At 46.0% G+C, this 17,806-nt stretch overlaps 1 protein-coding gene across 1 annotated transcript in view; it reads right to left on the reverse strand.

Annotated features, from left to right (window-relative positions):
• Positions 1 to 17,806, reverse strand: part of LOC309550292 (uncharacterized protein) — a 979,642-nt gene that overhangs the window by 264,110 nt on the left and 697,726 nt on the right. The window contains 1 exon segment of the mRNA XM_082250695.1: positions 16,557 to 17,362. Within this exon segment, the coding sequence (XP_082106821.1) occupies positions 16,557 to 17,362 (806 nt within the window).

The raw sequence follows: 17,806 nt of genomic DNA on the forward strand, positions 1-17,806 counted from the left end.
CCAACTTGTGTTTTCCCGGGACACCCAAGTTTCTCAACAAAACCCTGTCCCCTGGTTGCAGGTCATGGATCCGAACTTTTAGGTCGAAATTTTTTTTATTCCGCAGTCCACGTTGATCAGATGTGGCCTGAGCCTTGTCATAGGCCGCTTTCAGACTCTTCCGCAGTCGGTCCACATATCCTCTATGCGATGCTGAAGAGGTATGATCAGGCGAAATGCCAAAGGCCAAATCCACTGGCAACCGAGCCTCCCTTCCAAACATCAGCCGATAAGGGGAATATCCAGTAGCATCACTGACAGTGCTGTTGTAGGCATGCACAATGGCAGCTACGTGCTTGCCCCAATGCTGTTTCTTCTCTGAGCTCAAAGTCCCCAACATATCCAAAAGAGTCCTGTTAAATCGTTCAGGCTGGGCATCCCCCTGTGGATGGTAGGGAGTGGTTCTAGTCTTTTGAATGCCTAACATATCTAACAGTCTCTTGATCAGTCTGCTTTCAAAGTCCCTTCCCTGATCAGAATGGAGGCGTTGTGGTAACCCATAATGTACAAAGAACTTCTCTACAAGAACTTTGGCTACCGTTGAGGCCTTCTGATCCCTTGTTGGGAATGCTTGAGCATATCTGGTAAAATGGTCTGTTACCACAAGGACATTCCCCTGGCCACTCAGATCAGGCTCTAAGCAAAGGAAATCAATGCACACCAGCTCCATGGGTCCCTGACTTTGTAGATGGCCCATTGGGGCTGCTTGACGTGGCAGAGTCTTCCTCTGTATACACCGGACACAAGAATGACAGTATCCTTCAACTTCGGCCCTCATACAAGGCCAGTAGAACCTGTCCCTGACAAGCTGAAAGGTTCTTTCGGGCCCCAGATGGCCATGATTATCATGAAGAGCGGCCAGAACTCCCTCTCTGTATTTAGCTGGTAAGAACAGTTGCCACTTCTCCTCCAGATCTTCAGATGGACCTCTCCGGTAGGCCACTCCTTCTCTGATCTGTAACCGGGTCCACTCTCTATGCAACAGACGGGCCCCCTGAGGGGAGTCAGTTAGAAGCAACTCAGGGCTCTGGATCTCCAGAGCTTCCAAGAGAAGTTTTCCCAAAGGGTCTTCCAACTGCTCCTTCCGCAAGTCCCTTTTGGACAGCCGGGGCAAACCCTCCCCTTCAACTTGGGTCACCTGGCAGTAGCATTTGGGTACTCCGATAGCCGAAACCCCAATCTCTTCTGCTCTTGACCCTCCTCGGGATCGAAATTCAGTTCCCTGATATAGGGCACGCACCCCTTCTGGAGCCAAATGAGTCCATTCTTCCGCAGGTTCCTGTGGAACATGCAACCTTCTGGATAGGGCATCTGCATCCCTATTTCCGATTCCTGGCCGATACTTCAGGCTAAAATTGAAGCTAGAGAGGGCAGCCAACCATCGATGTCCTGTTGCATCCAGCTTGGCCGTAGTCAACAGATAGGTGAGGGGATTATTATCTGTCTTGACAATGAATTCAGCTCCGTACAGGTAGTCTTTCAATTTGTCAACCACTGCCCACTTCAAGGCCAAGAATTCAAGTTTGTGAGTAGGATAATTCCTTTCAGCAGGCAATAGGCTTCTGCTCACATAGGCAACAGGTCGCAGATGACCCTCATGCTCCTGATAAAGTACCCCCCCCAGCCCATCTCGGCTGGCATCAACATGTAGTTCATATGGTTTTGTGGGGTCCGCATAGGCCAACACAGGGGCAGTGGTTAGGGTTTCCTTCAGCTGGACAAAGGCCCCTTCGCATTCCGGGGTCCACTGATCCTGGATGGATTCCTTAGCCTTCCGGGGGCCTATGGTGGACTTCACCGGCTTTACCAACTCAGGGACATCATCTTCTTCATTCTTCAGGAGCTCATTTAGGGGTCGGGCAATCTGGGCGAACCCCTCCACAAACCTCCTGTAATAGGAGCAAAAGCCCAAGAATGACCGGAGTTCGGTCACATTTGTGGGTCTCGGCCAGGAGGCAACAGCATCCAGCTTGTCCGGGTCAGTGGCCACCCCTTCTTCAGACACGATATGGCCCTGGTAATGGACCGAGGACTGATAGAATTGGCACTTCTCAGGAGAAAGTTTCAGACCTTCTTCATGTAGCCTCTTCAAGACCTTTTCCAACCTCTCCTCATGTTCTTCTAAAGTTCTGCCAAACACGATAACATCATCCAAGTATACCAGTACCTCTATCAAATTCATATCTCCAACGGTCCTCTCCATCAGCCTTTGGAAGGTAGCAGGGGCCCCGGACAACCCCTGAGGCATGCGATTGAACTCAAAGAACCCCACAGGGGTGATGAAGGCTGTTTTCTCCCGATCTTCAGGGTGCATGGGGATCTGATAATACCCACTCTTTAAGTCCATCACACTGAACCACTTCGCCCCTGACAGACTCTGTAGGGCATCTTCGATTCGAGGAGTGGTATACTGGTCTGGGATGGTTCTTCTGTTCAGCGTTCGGTAGTCGATACAAAGCCTCAAAGATCCATTTTTCTTCCGGACTACCACTATCGGGGAAGCATACGGGCTCCTGGATTCTCGGATAATCCCGATCTTTTTGAGCTCTGCCAGCTGTTGACGTAGATCTTCTAAGTCACCTAAGGGGACTCGCCGGACTCTCTCCCTGAAAGGCTTGTCCTCACTCAGGCGGATCTTATGAGTAGCGCTCCTGGCACATCCCACGTCAAACTCGTCCTCAGAGAATATTTCCCTACATCGAGCAAGTTGTGCCTTGGCCCTCTTCACCCATTCCGGCGGGAGGGCAGCGTTTCCAGAGCAAAGCTCCTCTATAACCGCTTCACCCTGTTCCTTTTCTTTGAAATCAATGGGGGCAACTGGGGTAGCCGGGTTGACTTGGCCCAGGAGCACTCTGGCCGGTACCTTCACTGGTGTAATAGAGGTGTTTCTGACACTCACTAAAACCCTTCCACGGTTTTCCTGTAACACCTTCAAAGGGATCACCTCAGGGATCACTTCTATCCCTCTCTGTCTCTCCTTTTGACCTGATTCAAAGATAATGAAGGGACCCGGCTGTTGCCATGTGAGTTTAACAGAAGCCTTAAAACAGGCCACCTCTCCTGGCTGTAAGACCTTTTCTGCTCTATCCAGCTTCCAGAGTCGTCCAACTCCTTCTGCGGGGGTCTCTTGCTCCAACACTAATCGTTGGTAGGCCTGCCGTAGCATGGGATGGATCCTTGGCGCCTGAGCATCTTGTCCCTGGACCAGTTGTATCAGAAGGCGCCTTACCAGGTCAGTGTTTGTTCCTACGATGAGAGAGCTTTTGTTGGCCCCTGGTGGACGAGGACAGACCACCGCTAAGGTGTCGAAGGTTTCCGCTTCACCAGCCACTGATGGATCAAAGGTCAACTTGATTGGCAGATACCCGTCATAGGGAAAACTTTGGGTCCCAATACCCCATATCTCCAGATCTTCCAACTTCTGCAAAGGTAGATGGGTAAGATATTTATCATAGAAGTCTCTATACAAAAGAGTCACCTGGGCCCCTGTGTCAAGGAGGGCTCTTGTGTAAATTCCTTCCACCTGAACCGAGACCACTGGGGAGGGCCCGACCAAGTTAGTTGGGAATTCTCTTGATGTAGCCTGGTTGTCTGATTCAGTTCTCTGTACCCTGGCCCTCTTCTCCTTTTTCTTCCTTGATCTGGGCCCCCGCTGAACCCGGTGTGCATTGACTTTCCTTCCCTCAGTAACCCGGAGTCTAGAACTGGGGGTATTATATTTGGGTCTGACCCCCTGACTCAGTTTCCCTGATCCTGCACCACTTCTGGAGTCCCTTAAGACTGGCGGACACCCGGTTGACTCCTTCACCGGTGTCCTCTGAAGTTTCCCGCTGGCTCGCGAGGTTTCGCGGCAGCATTTCCTGAGCTGGGACATACCCTTCTAACATGCCCAACTCCCCCGCAGTTGAAACAAGTTAACAATCTTGCAGGCCGTGGCTCTGGATCTGTGCTGAGACTAACAGGTTCATCTGGCCTCTCCGATATACTCCCCTTGGGTAGAGTGGATACCTGACCAGTAAGGATGGACACCATTTCTATCAACTGAGACACTTGGGTCTTTAGAAGTTCAACTTGAGAGTCACCCTCTTCCACACTTATCACTCCAACCCGGGCAGTTGAGTCAAACTGCCGACTTTTCTTCTTGTTGTCCAACATAACCTCTTCCTCTCTGACCATTCGAATCAGATCGGGGTATTCTAGAATGCCGCCATCTCGACGAGTTCGTAACAGTATGGCAATGGGATCTAAAGGTTGAGCCCCTTTCAGAACCTGTCGTGCACGAGTCTCATCTATTTTCCGGTGGTCTATTCCTTTCTTTAACAGAATCTGGTGGATAATCCTATCCAGACGTTTAATGAATTCGGACAACTTCTCCCCCTCTTCTTGATAACAGTGGTCCAACTGGTAGAGAAGTTCAGCCGCGTTCTCCGTCCGACCAAACACATCTTGCAGAATGTCCAAATAATCCTGTGCAGTGCAGTTCTTCTTGCTAAGCTTTAGATTACGTACAGCCTCTAATGCAGGTCCCCTTAAACTCTCTGTGATTCTCTGCTTCTTGTGCTGTTCTGGTACCTCCCATTCCTCCAAAGCCTGAGTGGCGGTATCTAACCACTCTTCGAACCCATCTTCTGCTGAAGGCACAGGCTGTTTCCCAGAGAATGTCCGGAGCTTCCTATATCCAGTCATCAAATAGCTCGAGGAGTCCCTACTACATTTTGCCACAATCTCCCCAAGAACAGCACACAGTTCTGAGCTAAAAGTCGACAAAGGTGATGACTCAGGATGCCCTTCTTGGACACCTTTTTCTTGGCTGGATACCCCAGGGGTGGTGGATGAGGGACCCGCAATAGGAACTCCTGGATGTATCAGGAAAAGTTCTGTTTGGTCAGTAGTTTTTACACTGTTTCCGTTGAAATAATCAGGGACCCCCTTCCTCCACTCACACAGTGCATACGTGTGTGGGACAGTGGTGTCAGTTTTCATGTCAATCACCCAAAATTTCCTGTCTGTGGATAGTGCCCTCAAAACAGGGAGGAGCTTTTCTTCAGTCCAGGCTTCTCCCTTGATTTCAACCACCAGGCCATTTTCCACTATGACATTCTCTTCCTTGCACCACTCAGCAGCAGCGACAGGATCCATTTCTGCGTGGGAGGGGATTCTATGGCTGAGAGGGTTGTATTGCAGGACTGTAGAAATCCCGGACGAGCCCCCACGTGTAGCACCACCCCCGCAGGAGCTGCTGATTATATTATTGGGTCTACACCCTGCCTAACAACCCAATCAAATTGGCTCGATCCCTCCTCAGGCACAACTGACCCAGAATAGGACTGGACTATCAAATAGATACACAGGTTGGAATACAATACTTCACTATGCAACAATACCTTGTTACCTTCTTGAATAGTAGTCCTTCTGGGTGACACAATGGAACAACGCACAAGATTGTAATTAACCAAACTTAGTTTACTATGTATCAAATTGAATAGGGGAGATACAATACAATACAATACAAGTCCATAAAAGGTTATTTAAAACAGCTTTAAAAAGGTAAAAGAATACCCCCACACTCCTCCTGCATTAAGGCTAGACACAGTACCAGGTAGGTGGGCCTATCTGAGTCCCTCCCCCAGAGTTCTCTTCTTTCTTGTTGATCTTCGCTAGCAAGGTTATTGAATAGAGCTCATTTGTAATCCAGATTAGGAATAAAGATCAAGAAAGAAAAAACAACGAGCTGTTAGTTGTCACCGCAGGGTGTCTGCGTAACTGAGCAATAACTTCTGCGAGAGAGATAAGCCTCTGGCGACTCCTTTACAGACCTTATTGTTTGTCTATGAGTCTCCTGAGAGAGTATGGTGATAAACCCCGGGGTTTTATCACCTCCTACTGCGCTACCGCTATCTGTAGATAAAACTGTCTCTTCAGCAGATAAAGTCAGTTATTGGGCATGTGCCCTCTCACCAACAGAAGTTTCTCCTTCGCGCGCTTCCACTGCGGTCTCAGTCCTTTGGCTATATGCCAGCCGCGCGGGGTCCTTCTGGCGGATGACTTCCGGTCTCGGCAAACAGCAGTATGACCTCCAGGAATGTGCCTCGTGCTTGAGATGGGACGGTTCCACGTCGTCCCTCCAGGCTAAAAGGCTCTGGCCCAATATCCAGTGTCAGTCCTTCACTCTCGCTCGCTGGTTCCTCAGAGTCCAGCGCAGAAAGGCCCCCCCCTTTGCGCGCTTCTCTCTTCCTTTAAATAACCTCCCCCATAGTGCCGTGCGGTGCAGCCGTGTACCCTGGATCTTGCAAAGCAGCCTGGGAGATGTAGTTTCTTCATCTTGTGAAAAGGAAGTCACAGCCTGGGAAATTCCATGCAGCTACCACTAGAGGGAGCCTAGTTCCTGGATCTTGCAAAGCAGCCTGGGAGATGTAGTTTCTTCATCTTGTGAAAAGGAAGTCACAGCCCAGGAAATTCCATGCAGCTACCACTAGAGGGAGCCTAGTTCCTTCCCACATATCAAACAGTGTCTTTAGGCATGTTTAACCCCGCTACAGTAACAATGCAGATAATGTACAGATCCTAATGATACTATCAGTGATTGTTCCTCATCTACCTGATGATGGTGAGATATGATGTGACCTTCCTGTGTGGAATCCCGGGAATACAGAGGATGGGGACATCTCTCTGGTGGGTTCCCATTACTGGATCCATCTGTAGGAAACACACACACTGACTGAATACATTGTTTCTATGTGTTTATCAGATGATGGGGATCTTTGTGCTGCTCAAATGTCAAGAAGGGCAAGCCAGCCAGCAAGCAAGATGGCCCCAATAGGTGGATTCCTGTATGTGGTAACAGGCCAGCTCACTGCCCTTCACACACATTTAGGAAATGCACAAGTGCAGACGCACCTGTCAGTAGTGATGGCATGGGTATTTAAACTGAGCCAGTGCTTTGGATCAGTGCCGTCTTGTCTACAGTGTTTCTGAGCTAACCTGCGACCTGTTACTCTGCATCTGACTCCAGTTATCGACTCAGCTTGTCTTGACAATTCCTTGTACTCTGCCTGCATTGACTCCGGCTTTTCTCCTGACCTTCAACTCTCCCTGCTTCCATTGCCTCTACACTACTGATCCACCACCTACTCTGGCCTGTGCTCCGACTATGCTCCTGTCTCTGCTGTTCTACCTGCTGATGGGCAGCCCTCTACCAGGACCTGCCTAGTTCTAGTCAGTGCCTGCTAACCTCCTGTTACCTACCAGCCTGTGTATCATCTGTTCGCCATCGCCAGCCCAGCCTGTTCCTTCCTGCTTCTTGCCTGCCACTGTCCTGCTCCGCTGTTGTCCATGGTTGGCTTCCTTCTGCTTGGCCTGGATTTCCTGCTCAGGTTCACTGCTAGCAAGACCAACAGGCACCATCCTCTCTATCAGGGGCCCCAAGCCAAAGGTGTAAGAGAGGCCTTCCTCATTGTCTCAGGCTTTTCTACCAAGTACATGACACTCTCTCCTTTACAATAAAGTCTCCTCTTACCCGGTGATGTGAGGGGTGGCTGATTCTCCATCATGACGTCCTTGTAGAGATCCTTGTGTCCTTCTAAATACTCCCACTCCTCCATGGAGAAATAGACAGTGACATCCTGACACCTTATAGGAACCTGACACACACAATGATACAGTCACCATCCAGACACATCCCTTGTCTGTTACTGGATAATGTCCCAGAATTCCCAGCACCGCTCACCTCTCCTGTCAGCAGCTCCATCATCTTCTTGGTGACTTCTAGAATCTTCTGCATGTTGTGTCTCTCAGGTTTTAGGGAGTCACATGGAGGCACTGTGATGGTCAGATGATCTCCAAACTTCACAGAAGGAAAACTCTATTCAAGAAAAACACAGTAAAATTATGTCACATTCCCAGAATCCTCTCCACCTCTCCAGTCAGGTCTATGTTTTATTGAGAGATAAGAGTGATGTCATGTGACCTCCCAGAATCCTCCTCACCTCTCTGGTCAGCAAGTAGATGATCTCCAGGGTGAGGTTCAGAATTTTCTCGAACACGTGACTCCGGTCTTCGTCCATCCTCATTAGTGTGGTCATGTAATCTATGCAGGTTTCTCAGTAGACAGATTGCAGAAAATTATCTGGAAGATATTGTTAGTACAATATTAGGATGGGGGATGTAAGGGGTGAATAGGCAGGCTGCCCTCAGTGGGAATTGGCACGTGTGTATTGAGGTGTTACCCTCTAGTGTCTGTATTGCTTGGTAAATATCACAGAGATAATGACTGGGTGGGGGTGGAGGGGTATTACTCAAATGTTAAATCTTTACTGACAGAAAAGTTCTGTTTGGTGAAGTTTAAATGGAATGGAGACTGCCGCTGACAGAAATGGTAAAAATATATAAAAAAATGACAAATTACTAAACAAAAGGGGGACAGCAGAGTCGCAGTAGGAAAAACTGCAGCTGACAATTTAAAAAAAAAAGGGGGAAGGCAGGGGACCAAATTAAAAAAACAACAGCAAAAAGGAAGCAACCAAAAAAAAATAAAAAATAAAAAGCTATATAGCACTGTATACACCCCTAAATGTAATGCAGTTTGACACCGCACCACACTGACACTACACTATACTGACACACAAACTATACTCACACTACACTATACTGACACACAAACTATACTGCACTCACACTACACTATACTGACACACAAACTATACTATACTACACTATACTGACACACAAACTATACTCACACTCACACTACACTATACTGACACACAAACTATACTATACTACACTATACTGACACACAAACTATACTACACTCACACTACACTATACTGACACACAAACTATACTACACTATACTGACACACAAACTATACTCACACTACACTATACTGACACACAAACTATACTGCACTCACACTACACTATACTATACTGACACACAAACTATACTATACTACACTATACTGACACACAAACTATACTACACTCACACTACACTATACTGACACACAAACTATACTACACTATACTGACACACAAACTATACTCACACTACACTATACTGACACACAAACTATACTGCACTCACACTACACTATACTATACTGACACACAAACTATACTATACTACACTATACTGACACACAAACTATACTACACTCACACTACACTATACTGACACACAAACTATACTACACTACACTATACTGATACACAAATTACACTCACACTACACTATACTGACACACAAACTATACTACACTATACTGACACACAAACTATACTCACACTACACTACACTATACTGACACACAAACTATACTCACACAATACTATACTGTCTGACACACAAACTACACTCACACTACACTATACTGACACACAAACTATACTACACTCACACTACACTATACTGACACACAAACTATACTACACTACACTATACTGATACACAAACTACACTCACACTACACTATACTGACACACAAACTATACTCACACAATACTATACTGTCTGACACACAAACTACACTCACACTACACTATACTGACACACAAACTATACTCACACTACACTATACTGACACACAAACTATACTACACTCACACTACACTATACTGACACACAAACTATACTACACTCACACTACACTATACTGACACACAAACTATACTACACTATACTGACACACAAACTATACTGCACTCACACTACACTATACTGACACACAAACTATACTACACTATACTGACACACAAACTATACTCACACTACACTATACTGACACACAAACTATACTGCACTCACACTACACTATACTGACACACAAACTATACTACACTATACTGACACACAAACTATACTACACTACACTATACTGACACACAAACTATACTACACTATACTGACACACAAACTATACTCACACTACACTGACACACTACACTCACACTACACTACAGACAGTCACCGGGTTACAAACAAGAAAGGGTCTATAGGTTTGTTCTCAAGTTGAATTTGTTTGTGAGTTGGAACAGGTACATTTTTAAGTGTAGCTCCAGCCAAAAAAATAATTTTTAGGTTTTTGTGGATAGCATAGGGAAGGGTTAAACACTCCTGTAACATTTGTTTTGCTCTTCAGAAGATTTCACCTCACTTTCTGTCCCTATGACAATTGGATATTAAAAAGGTTTGGTTGTTGTGGAAACAAGGATTGGTGTTAAAGCTTCAGTAGAAACACCTTTTTCCCATGAGAACTCTTACAGGAGTGAATTTCTCTTCCTAGGGGTAGATTTCCTCTCACTTCCTGTTGTCTCCTTCCGTTTGTAAGTAGGAGTCGTTTGTAAGTCGAATATTTGTAACCCAGGGACCATCTGTATACTCACACTATAATCACTTTACACTGTCACACTACACTATACTGACACACCAACTTTACACTCAAAATCACAAGAATACACTAACCTGCAATCACTAAGCCCTGCTCTATCTCCACACCAACAAAACACTACAAAACCTTCCTGTGGGAGGAAATCTTTTATAGTGCGGAGTGGGGATTATATGAGCATGTAAACTTCACTTTGTCCAATCAGGGCTTACGAGGCACTGGGCAGTGCATTGTGGGGAGCTCGGCGGGCAAACATCCTGCGGAATGCCCCAGAAATTCGGGTGTTCGCGGAACGAGCCAACAGGCAATGTTCGGGTTGAACTTTTGCTCGGACCAAACTGTTCACCAAACACTAATCATCATCTGCTGGAGATAAAAGACGTCACAGTGACTATGGAGGAAGAGGACGGACATGACGGGGGGGGGGGGGGGGGTTACTGGGTGTAAATAGAAAATAAGATCTTATTACCTCCTCAGCTGTCACTTCCAGCCATGTCTTGTCTCTACTTCCTCCTGACTCACCTCTCACCCGGAACTTCCTATTTATACCTGACATCACTTCCTGTTTGTACCGGACATCACTTCCTGCCTTTCATAAAGACTTATTTTCTAGACATAAGTGAGATCACCACCTAGTTGAGCTCAGAGGAATTGCAGCCCCAAGAAACATCTCAAAATGTTGAACACAGCTTTGTCATTGCTACCAAGTACCTTGAATGTTGCAGGACAGTTCTGGAATTTCAGCTACTGTCTCATGTCCCAGAATGCTGTGCAGAGAGTCATTGAGGTGATGACTGGTGGAACACTCCCAGGGTTCCATCACCAGCCACTGCAATTATAGCAGACTGTTGGGAGCAGTCATCTCCTTTCTAACAGTGAGAGTATAACCCCAACATCAGCAGAGAGGCAGCGGGAGTGTGTGATCAGGTAAGTGCCACGAATGCTAGGCTGGAGTTAAAATTTGTTCTCAGTGACAAAAAATAGGACTTATTATCTCACTGACACTAATGATTATATTATTATTATACAGGATTTATATAGCGCCAACAGTTTGCACAGCGCTTTACATAATGAAGGCAGACAATACAGTTGCGATACAATTTGGTGCAGGAAGGATCAGAGGGCCCTGTTCGTTAGAACTTTAAATCTAAGAGGGAGGATCAAGTGATACAAAAGGTAACAACTGTGGGGGATGAGTTGATGGAGAACGTAAAAACACAGTGTATTAGCTAGAAGTAAATAGGCTTCTTTAAAGAGAATGGTTTTTGGGATTGTCTAAGGATGGATAGATTAGGAGATAGTCGGACAGATTTGGGCAGGGAGTTCTATAGGATAGGAGAGGCTCGGGAGAAATCCAGGAGGGGATCATAGGAGGAAGTGACAAGGGAGATAGAGCAGAAAGTCTTGGGAGGACCGTAGAGAACAGTTTGATATTTTTAAACAAGGTTAGTGATGTTGCTGGGGGGCAGAGTTGTGAATGGCTTTGCAAGTTGTTGTTAGTACTCGTTAGTTCAGCAGCAGCATTCATGATGAACTAAAGGGGGGATAGCCTATGTAAAGGTAAGCTAAAGAGGAGGAAGTCAGGGCTAGAGATAACCAGGGTATGAAGTAGAAGCTTAGCGGTGTCAATGGTTAAAAAGGGTCATATTCTGGAGATGTTACGAAGGTTAAGGTGGCAAGATTTGGACAGGGATTTGATGTGGGCCTGAAAGGAAAGTTCATAGTCCAGGGTTACCCCTAGCACCCTGTCGTGCGAGGACAGGTTGATAGTTGTGCCGATGATCTTGACAGAGAGATCATGTGAAGGGGCACATGGGGAAGGAAATATTATGAGCTTGATTTTGAATAGATCAAGTTTTAGGAAGTGGTGTAACATCCAGTCAGATATGTCTGTTATTAGATCAGTGATACGTGGGTGAGCTAAGGGGTAGATAGATAAATAAGGGTGTCATCAGCATAGAGATTGTATTGTAAGCCATAGGAGGCAATCAGCTGACCCAGGGAGGAGGTGTAGATCGAGAATAGGAGAGGTCCAAGGACAGAACCTTGGGGGACCCGAATGGTAAGAGGAGTAGAAGAGAAGGAAGTAGAGTTGTAAGTGACACTGAAGTTGTGGTGAATGAACTTGGCCCACCCTTTGCAGCTATAACAGCTTCAACTCTTCTGGGAAGGCTGTCCACAAGGTTTAGGTGTGTGTCTACGGGAATGTTTGACCATTCTTCCAGAAGTGCATTTGTGAGGTCAGGCACAGATGTGGATGAGAAGGTCTGGCTCGAGTCTCTGCTCTAATTCATCCCAAAGGTGTTCTATTGGGTTGAGGTTAGGACTCTGTGCAGGCCAGTCAAGTTACTCCACCCCAAACTCACTCATCCATGTCTTTATGGACCTTGCTTTGTACACTGGTCCAAATCATTTGGTGGAGGGGGGATTATGGTGTGGGGTTGTTTTTCAGGGGTCGGGCTTGGCCCCTTAGTTCCACTGAAGGGAGCTAGTTTGGGGTGGAGGAACTTGACTGGCCTGCACAGAGTCCTGACCTCAATCCGATAGAACACCTTTTGGAGGAAGTAGAGCGGAGACTGCGAGCCAGGCCTTCTCGTCCAACATCAGTGCCTGACCTCACAAATGGCACTTCTGGATGAATGGTCAAACATTCCCATAGACACACTCCTAAACCTTGTGAACAGCCTTCCCAGAAGAGTTGAAGCCGTCATAGCTGCAAAGGGTGGGCCAACTCAATATTGAACCCTACGGACTAAGGCTAGGATGCCATTAAAGTTCATGTACGTGTAAAGGCAGGTGGCCCAATACTTTTGGTTTTATTGTGTATAATGGAGGGGGGGGGGTTGCGTGTGACAACTACATCCAATAAACAGTCACGGAATCACTTTATCAACATGTTTATTTTCTATGTCTGGGACCACAGTCGGACATGATGTGGGCTCACCATATGATAACATACATGATTATTAGGCTGATTCTTTACTATAGTGAGATTTTTTTTTTTTGGTTCTTGGATGTTGAGTAAGATCGGACTTCCATTAAAAAAAAAAAATGTCCACGCTCAAGGCAGGAATATGACATCTCCCCTCTAGGTTCACATTTGGCCTCATGCGGGGTTCAACCTGGAACTTGCATATTTGACATTCTCAAACTGGACATTTTGGCCAGTTTGTGAGGCCAAAGATCCTGCTGCCTCTGTAGTAGGAAATTCTTAATTTATTGATGGTATTACTACCGCTAGTAAAGGAATACTTTTTGTTATGCAGGCTGCTAAGCTTCATTGGTTGCTAAGATGCCAGTGGGCACCTGTGTCTTAACGACCACTATCTCACTGCTTCTGGCCTCGCGAAGAAGCTGGCGGTGATCCCTGGGGACACGAGTGACCAAATACACTATATTACCAAAAGTATTGAGACGCCTGCCTTTACATGCACATGAAATTTAATGGAATCCCAGTCTTAGTCCGTAGGGTTCAATATTGAGTTGGCCCACCCTTTGCAGTTATACCAGCTTCAACTCTTCTGGGAAGGCTGTCCACAAGGTTTAGGAGTGTGTCTATGGGAATGTTTTACCATTCTTTCAGTGTACAAACAAGGTCCATAAAGACATGGATGAGTGAGTTTGGGGTGGAGGAACTTGACTGGCCTGCACAGAGTCCTGACCTCAACTCCATAGAACACCTTTGGGATGAATTAGAGCAGAGACATGAGCCAGACCTCTTAATCCACATCATTGCCTCAACCTCACAAATGTGCTTCTGGAAGAATGGTCAAACATTCCCATAGACACACTCCTAAACCTTGTGGACAGCCTTTCCAGAAGAGTTGAAGCTCTTATAGCTGCAAAGGGTGGGCCAACACAATATTGAACCCTACAGACTAAGACTGGGTTGCCATTAAAGTTACATGTGTGTGTAAAGTCAGGCGTCCCAATACTTTTGGTATTATAGTGTAGGTAGCGGCTTTAATTGCTTCCCCCCCCTGTTTTGTTATAAAGACAAAATGCTTTGCCAGAGAAGTCCCCCCTGGCAAGGCACCCTCCCCATTTTAAGGGCATGTAGCCTGGTATAGTTCAGAATTTGGGGCACATGCCCCCACCTCTTTTCCTGTCCAGCCAGACTACATGTTTAACCCCTTCCCACTGCCGCCTCCCAGCCCCTTTGAGAACTTCTAGATGCTGGGAGGCGGGCATTCAGGTCATGTGACCGCTGTGATTGGCTATCACAGCAGTCACATGATTGGAAAACTCCAGATTGCAAGTGTGCATCAGGAGCTTTCTGGTCCCCGGCAGTGACTGTGCTGGGAGCACGCAGGGCGCACGATCTTAGCACAGTTTTGTGCTTAAATAGGGCCGCATATAAACCTCTCACCCTTAAATCCCACCCGCCGAGAGGCCACATATATGCATGCAAAACAGCAGGAAGAGGTTAAATAAGGGTCAGGGGTTGATTTTGGGATGGACCCTACACTTTTTTTTCTTGTTTGCATGGGGTTCATGCTTAAAACCAATACTATGCCCAAAGAATGTGGTTTGGAATTTGGACTGCATTTTCCCTACTTAAAATCCAACATCAAGAATAAAAGTCTGGCATTGATTTGGGGGACCACATGATTATTTTTTTTTTTTTTTTGTCATACCCGGAACTACCAATGACAGCATGGCTGCCAGCATCCTAGCAACCAATGGCATCATTGGTTGTTAGGATGCAGGTGTCTAGAATGCACAGCATCCTTGAGTGCTAGAATGCACATGACATTTTTTGTGTTCATTTTTTGTGGTGTCCCACTTTTAATCTTTACCAGATCCTCATCTAGGTTAAGGGTCATGAACGGAATCCCCTTTGTTTACAAACTGAAGGAAGCTGGTGGGGAAATGTCATTTAACAGCAATGTACCGTATTTTCCGGTGTATAAGACGACCCCCCTAATTTTCAAGTTAAAACATAGGTTTTGGGCTATACTCGCCGTATTAGACTACCCCCCTTCCGAAGCAAGGCAACACCATTGAAAAACATCAGGATTTCTCATAGATCTCCAAGGTACCCCAAGTACTGTAATACAGGTAATCTCTCATAATATCTCCAAGGTACCCTAAGCATAAGTATTACCAGTAGATGTAATCTCAAGACGCTGGCTGTGCGGGAATTCTGTACCGGTATACCGTATGTACTGTAGCTTCGGCTATATACAGTATACCGCGCTGAGCCAATCGCAGTAAGCGATGTATTCTATTATTGAATGCAAAGCCTGCTCGGATTGGCAGAGTCAGAGAGGCGGGCTGATGTTACTCCGCCAATCTGAGCAGGCTTTGCATTCAATAATAGAATACATTGCTCTCCCTGATTGGCTCAGCATGGTACACTCTATGTAACCGAAGCTACGGTACATAAGGTATACCGGTACAGGATTTCCACACAGCCAGCGTCTTGAGAGATTACATCTACCGGTAATACTTAGGTTACCTTGGAGATATTGTACTCGGCGTATAAGACAACCCCCCCATTTTTGGGGGATTTTTTTGAGGTTCAAAAGTAGTCTTATACGCCAGAAAATACAGTAAATGTTTTGATTTCCACTGTGAAAAAATCCCTATTTTACATCGTACAATTGTGCCCCTTCACAGGAAGGCTTAAGGTACCTCCCCAAGAATGTTATCTAAAGAAATTGTACATTTTTAATATTAAAAGAACTGATCCCCTCTAAATAGAAATTTTGCAAAAAAAAAAAATTTGCATTTATACATGTCCATCAGGGTAGTGCCCAGCTTCCCGTGACCTTTGTTTGTCTCTTGCCTATTAGCCTTCAAAATGGACTATAATAATTCTGCTCCTATTGACTTCAGTGGGGTTCGGAAAATTCAGAACTTAAGAACTGTCTAGTAAGCCTTCCCAGGAACTGAACTCAGGTGTATTTGGTTCAACCCTACACCCTTTTGTGAGATCTCTGATGTCTAAGAAGTTCTGATTTCCGTGGATAAGATTTCCCGCACTCAGGGCAGGAATACGGCTTCTCCCCTGTGTGGCATATCTGATGGGAAGAAAGACTGGACCTCCAAGAAAAAGATTTTCCACAATCAGGACAGGAATATGGCTTCTCTCCTGTGTGAGTTCTTTGATGATTATCAAGATCTGACTTCCATGGAAAACATCTCCCACATATGGGGCAGGAGTACGGCTTCTCCCCTGTGTGCAACCTCTGATGTATAGCACAGTCTGATTTCTGTGAAAAGCATTTCCCGCACTCTGCACAGGAAAATGGTTTCTCCCCTGAGTGGATTCTCTGATGTCTGTAAAGACTGGACTTTTCGGAAAAACATTTCCCGCACTCGGGACAAGAATGCGGCTTCTCCCCTGTGTGCAATCTCTGATGCATAACAAGGTCTGATTTCCATGAATAACATTTCCCACACTCAGGGCAGGAAAACGGCTTCTCACCTGTGTGAATCCTCTGATGTAAGTAAAGATAGGACACCCGTGAAAAAAATTTCCCGCACTCAGGACAGGAATAGGGTTTCTCACCTGTGTGCGATCTTTGATGTTTATCAAGGTCTGATTTCTGTGAAAAACATTTCCCGCACTGAGGGCAGGAATACGGCTTCTCCCCTGTGTGAGACCTCTGATGTACAACCAGGGCAGATTTCTGTAAAAAACATTTCCCGCACTCAGCACATGGAAATGGCTTCTCACCTGTGTGAGATCTCTGATGTCTAACAAGGTCTGATTTCTGTGAAAAACATTTCCCGCACTCATTACAGGAATATGGCTTCTCCTCCATGTGAGATCTCTGATGTATAACGAGATCTGATTTCTGTAAAAAACATTTACCGCACTCAAGGCAGGAATTTGGCTTCTCCCCTGTGTGTGATCTATAATGTATGAAAAGTTCTGATTTATGAAGAAAACATCTCCCACACTCAGAACAGGAAAATTTCTCCTCCCCCTGAATTTCGGCTCCACCCCTCACAGTACGAGGTTGCTCAGAGTCAGAGGGGTTTGATGGTCTATCCACACTGTGAAGTCCACCATCCATAGCGGAGCTCATTGTCTTTTCTCCTGCACAATCTCTTGTGATGTTCTCATCTTCGATTTTACAACCTGGAGATAAAGTGAGATGATCCTTTGAGAGTTTTTCGATGATGTGTCCTGGAAAATATAAAAACATGTTCAATAGATACAAAAAAGGTAGTTCACCTAAATCAAGATTCTATCTGGATCAGGTAGATTTTAGTGAGATGTTCTCTGTGGATGTCCCAACCAACTGTGACTTCCCCTCTTCAGTCAAATGACCTTTGGTCCTCCTCCCAGATCACTTCTACATTTACAGTCTTGTCAGAAGAGCAGGAACCTATGGGGGCTGGGAGGTGCATGCTCTTCACACAAGCAC

This window comes from Pelophylax lessonae (assembly GCF_965119305.1).
Source record: "Pelophylax lessonae genome assembly, chromosome: 3".
Taxonomy (NCBI): domain Eukaryota; kingdom Metazoa; phylum Chordata; class Amphibia; order Anura; family Ranidae; genus Pelophylax; species Pelophylax lessonae.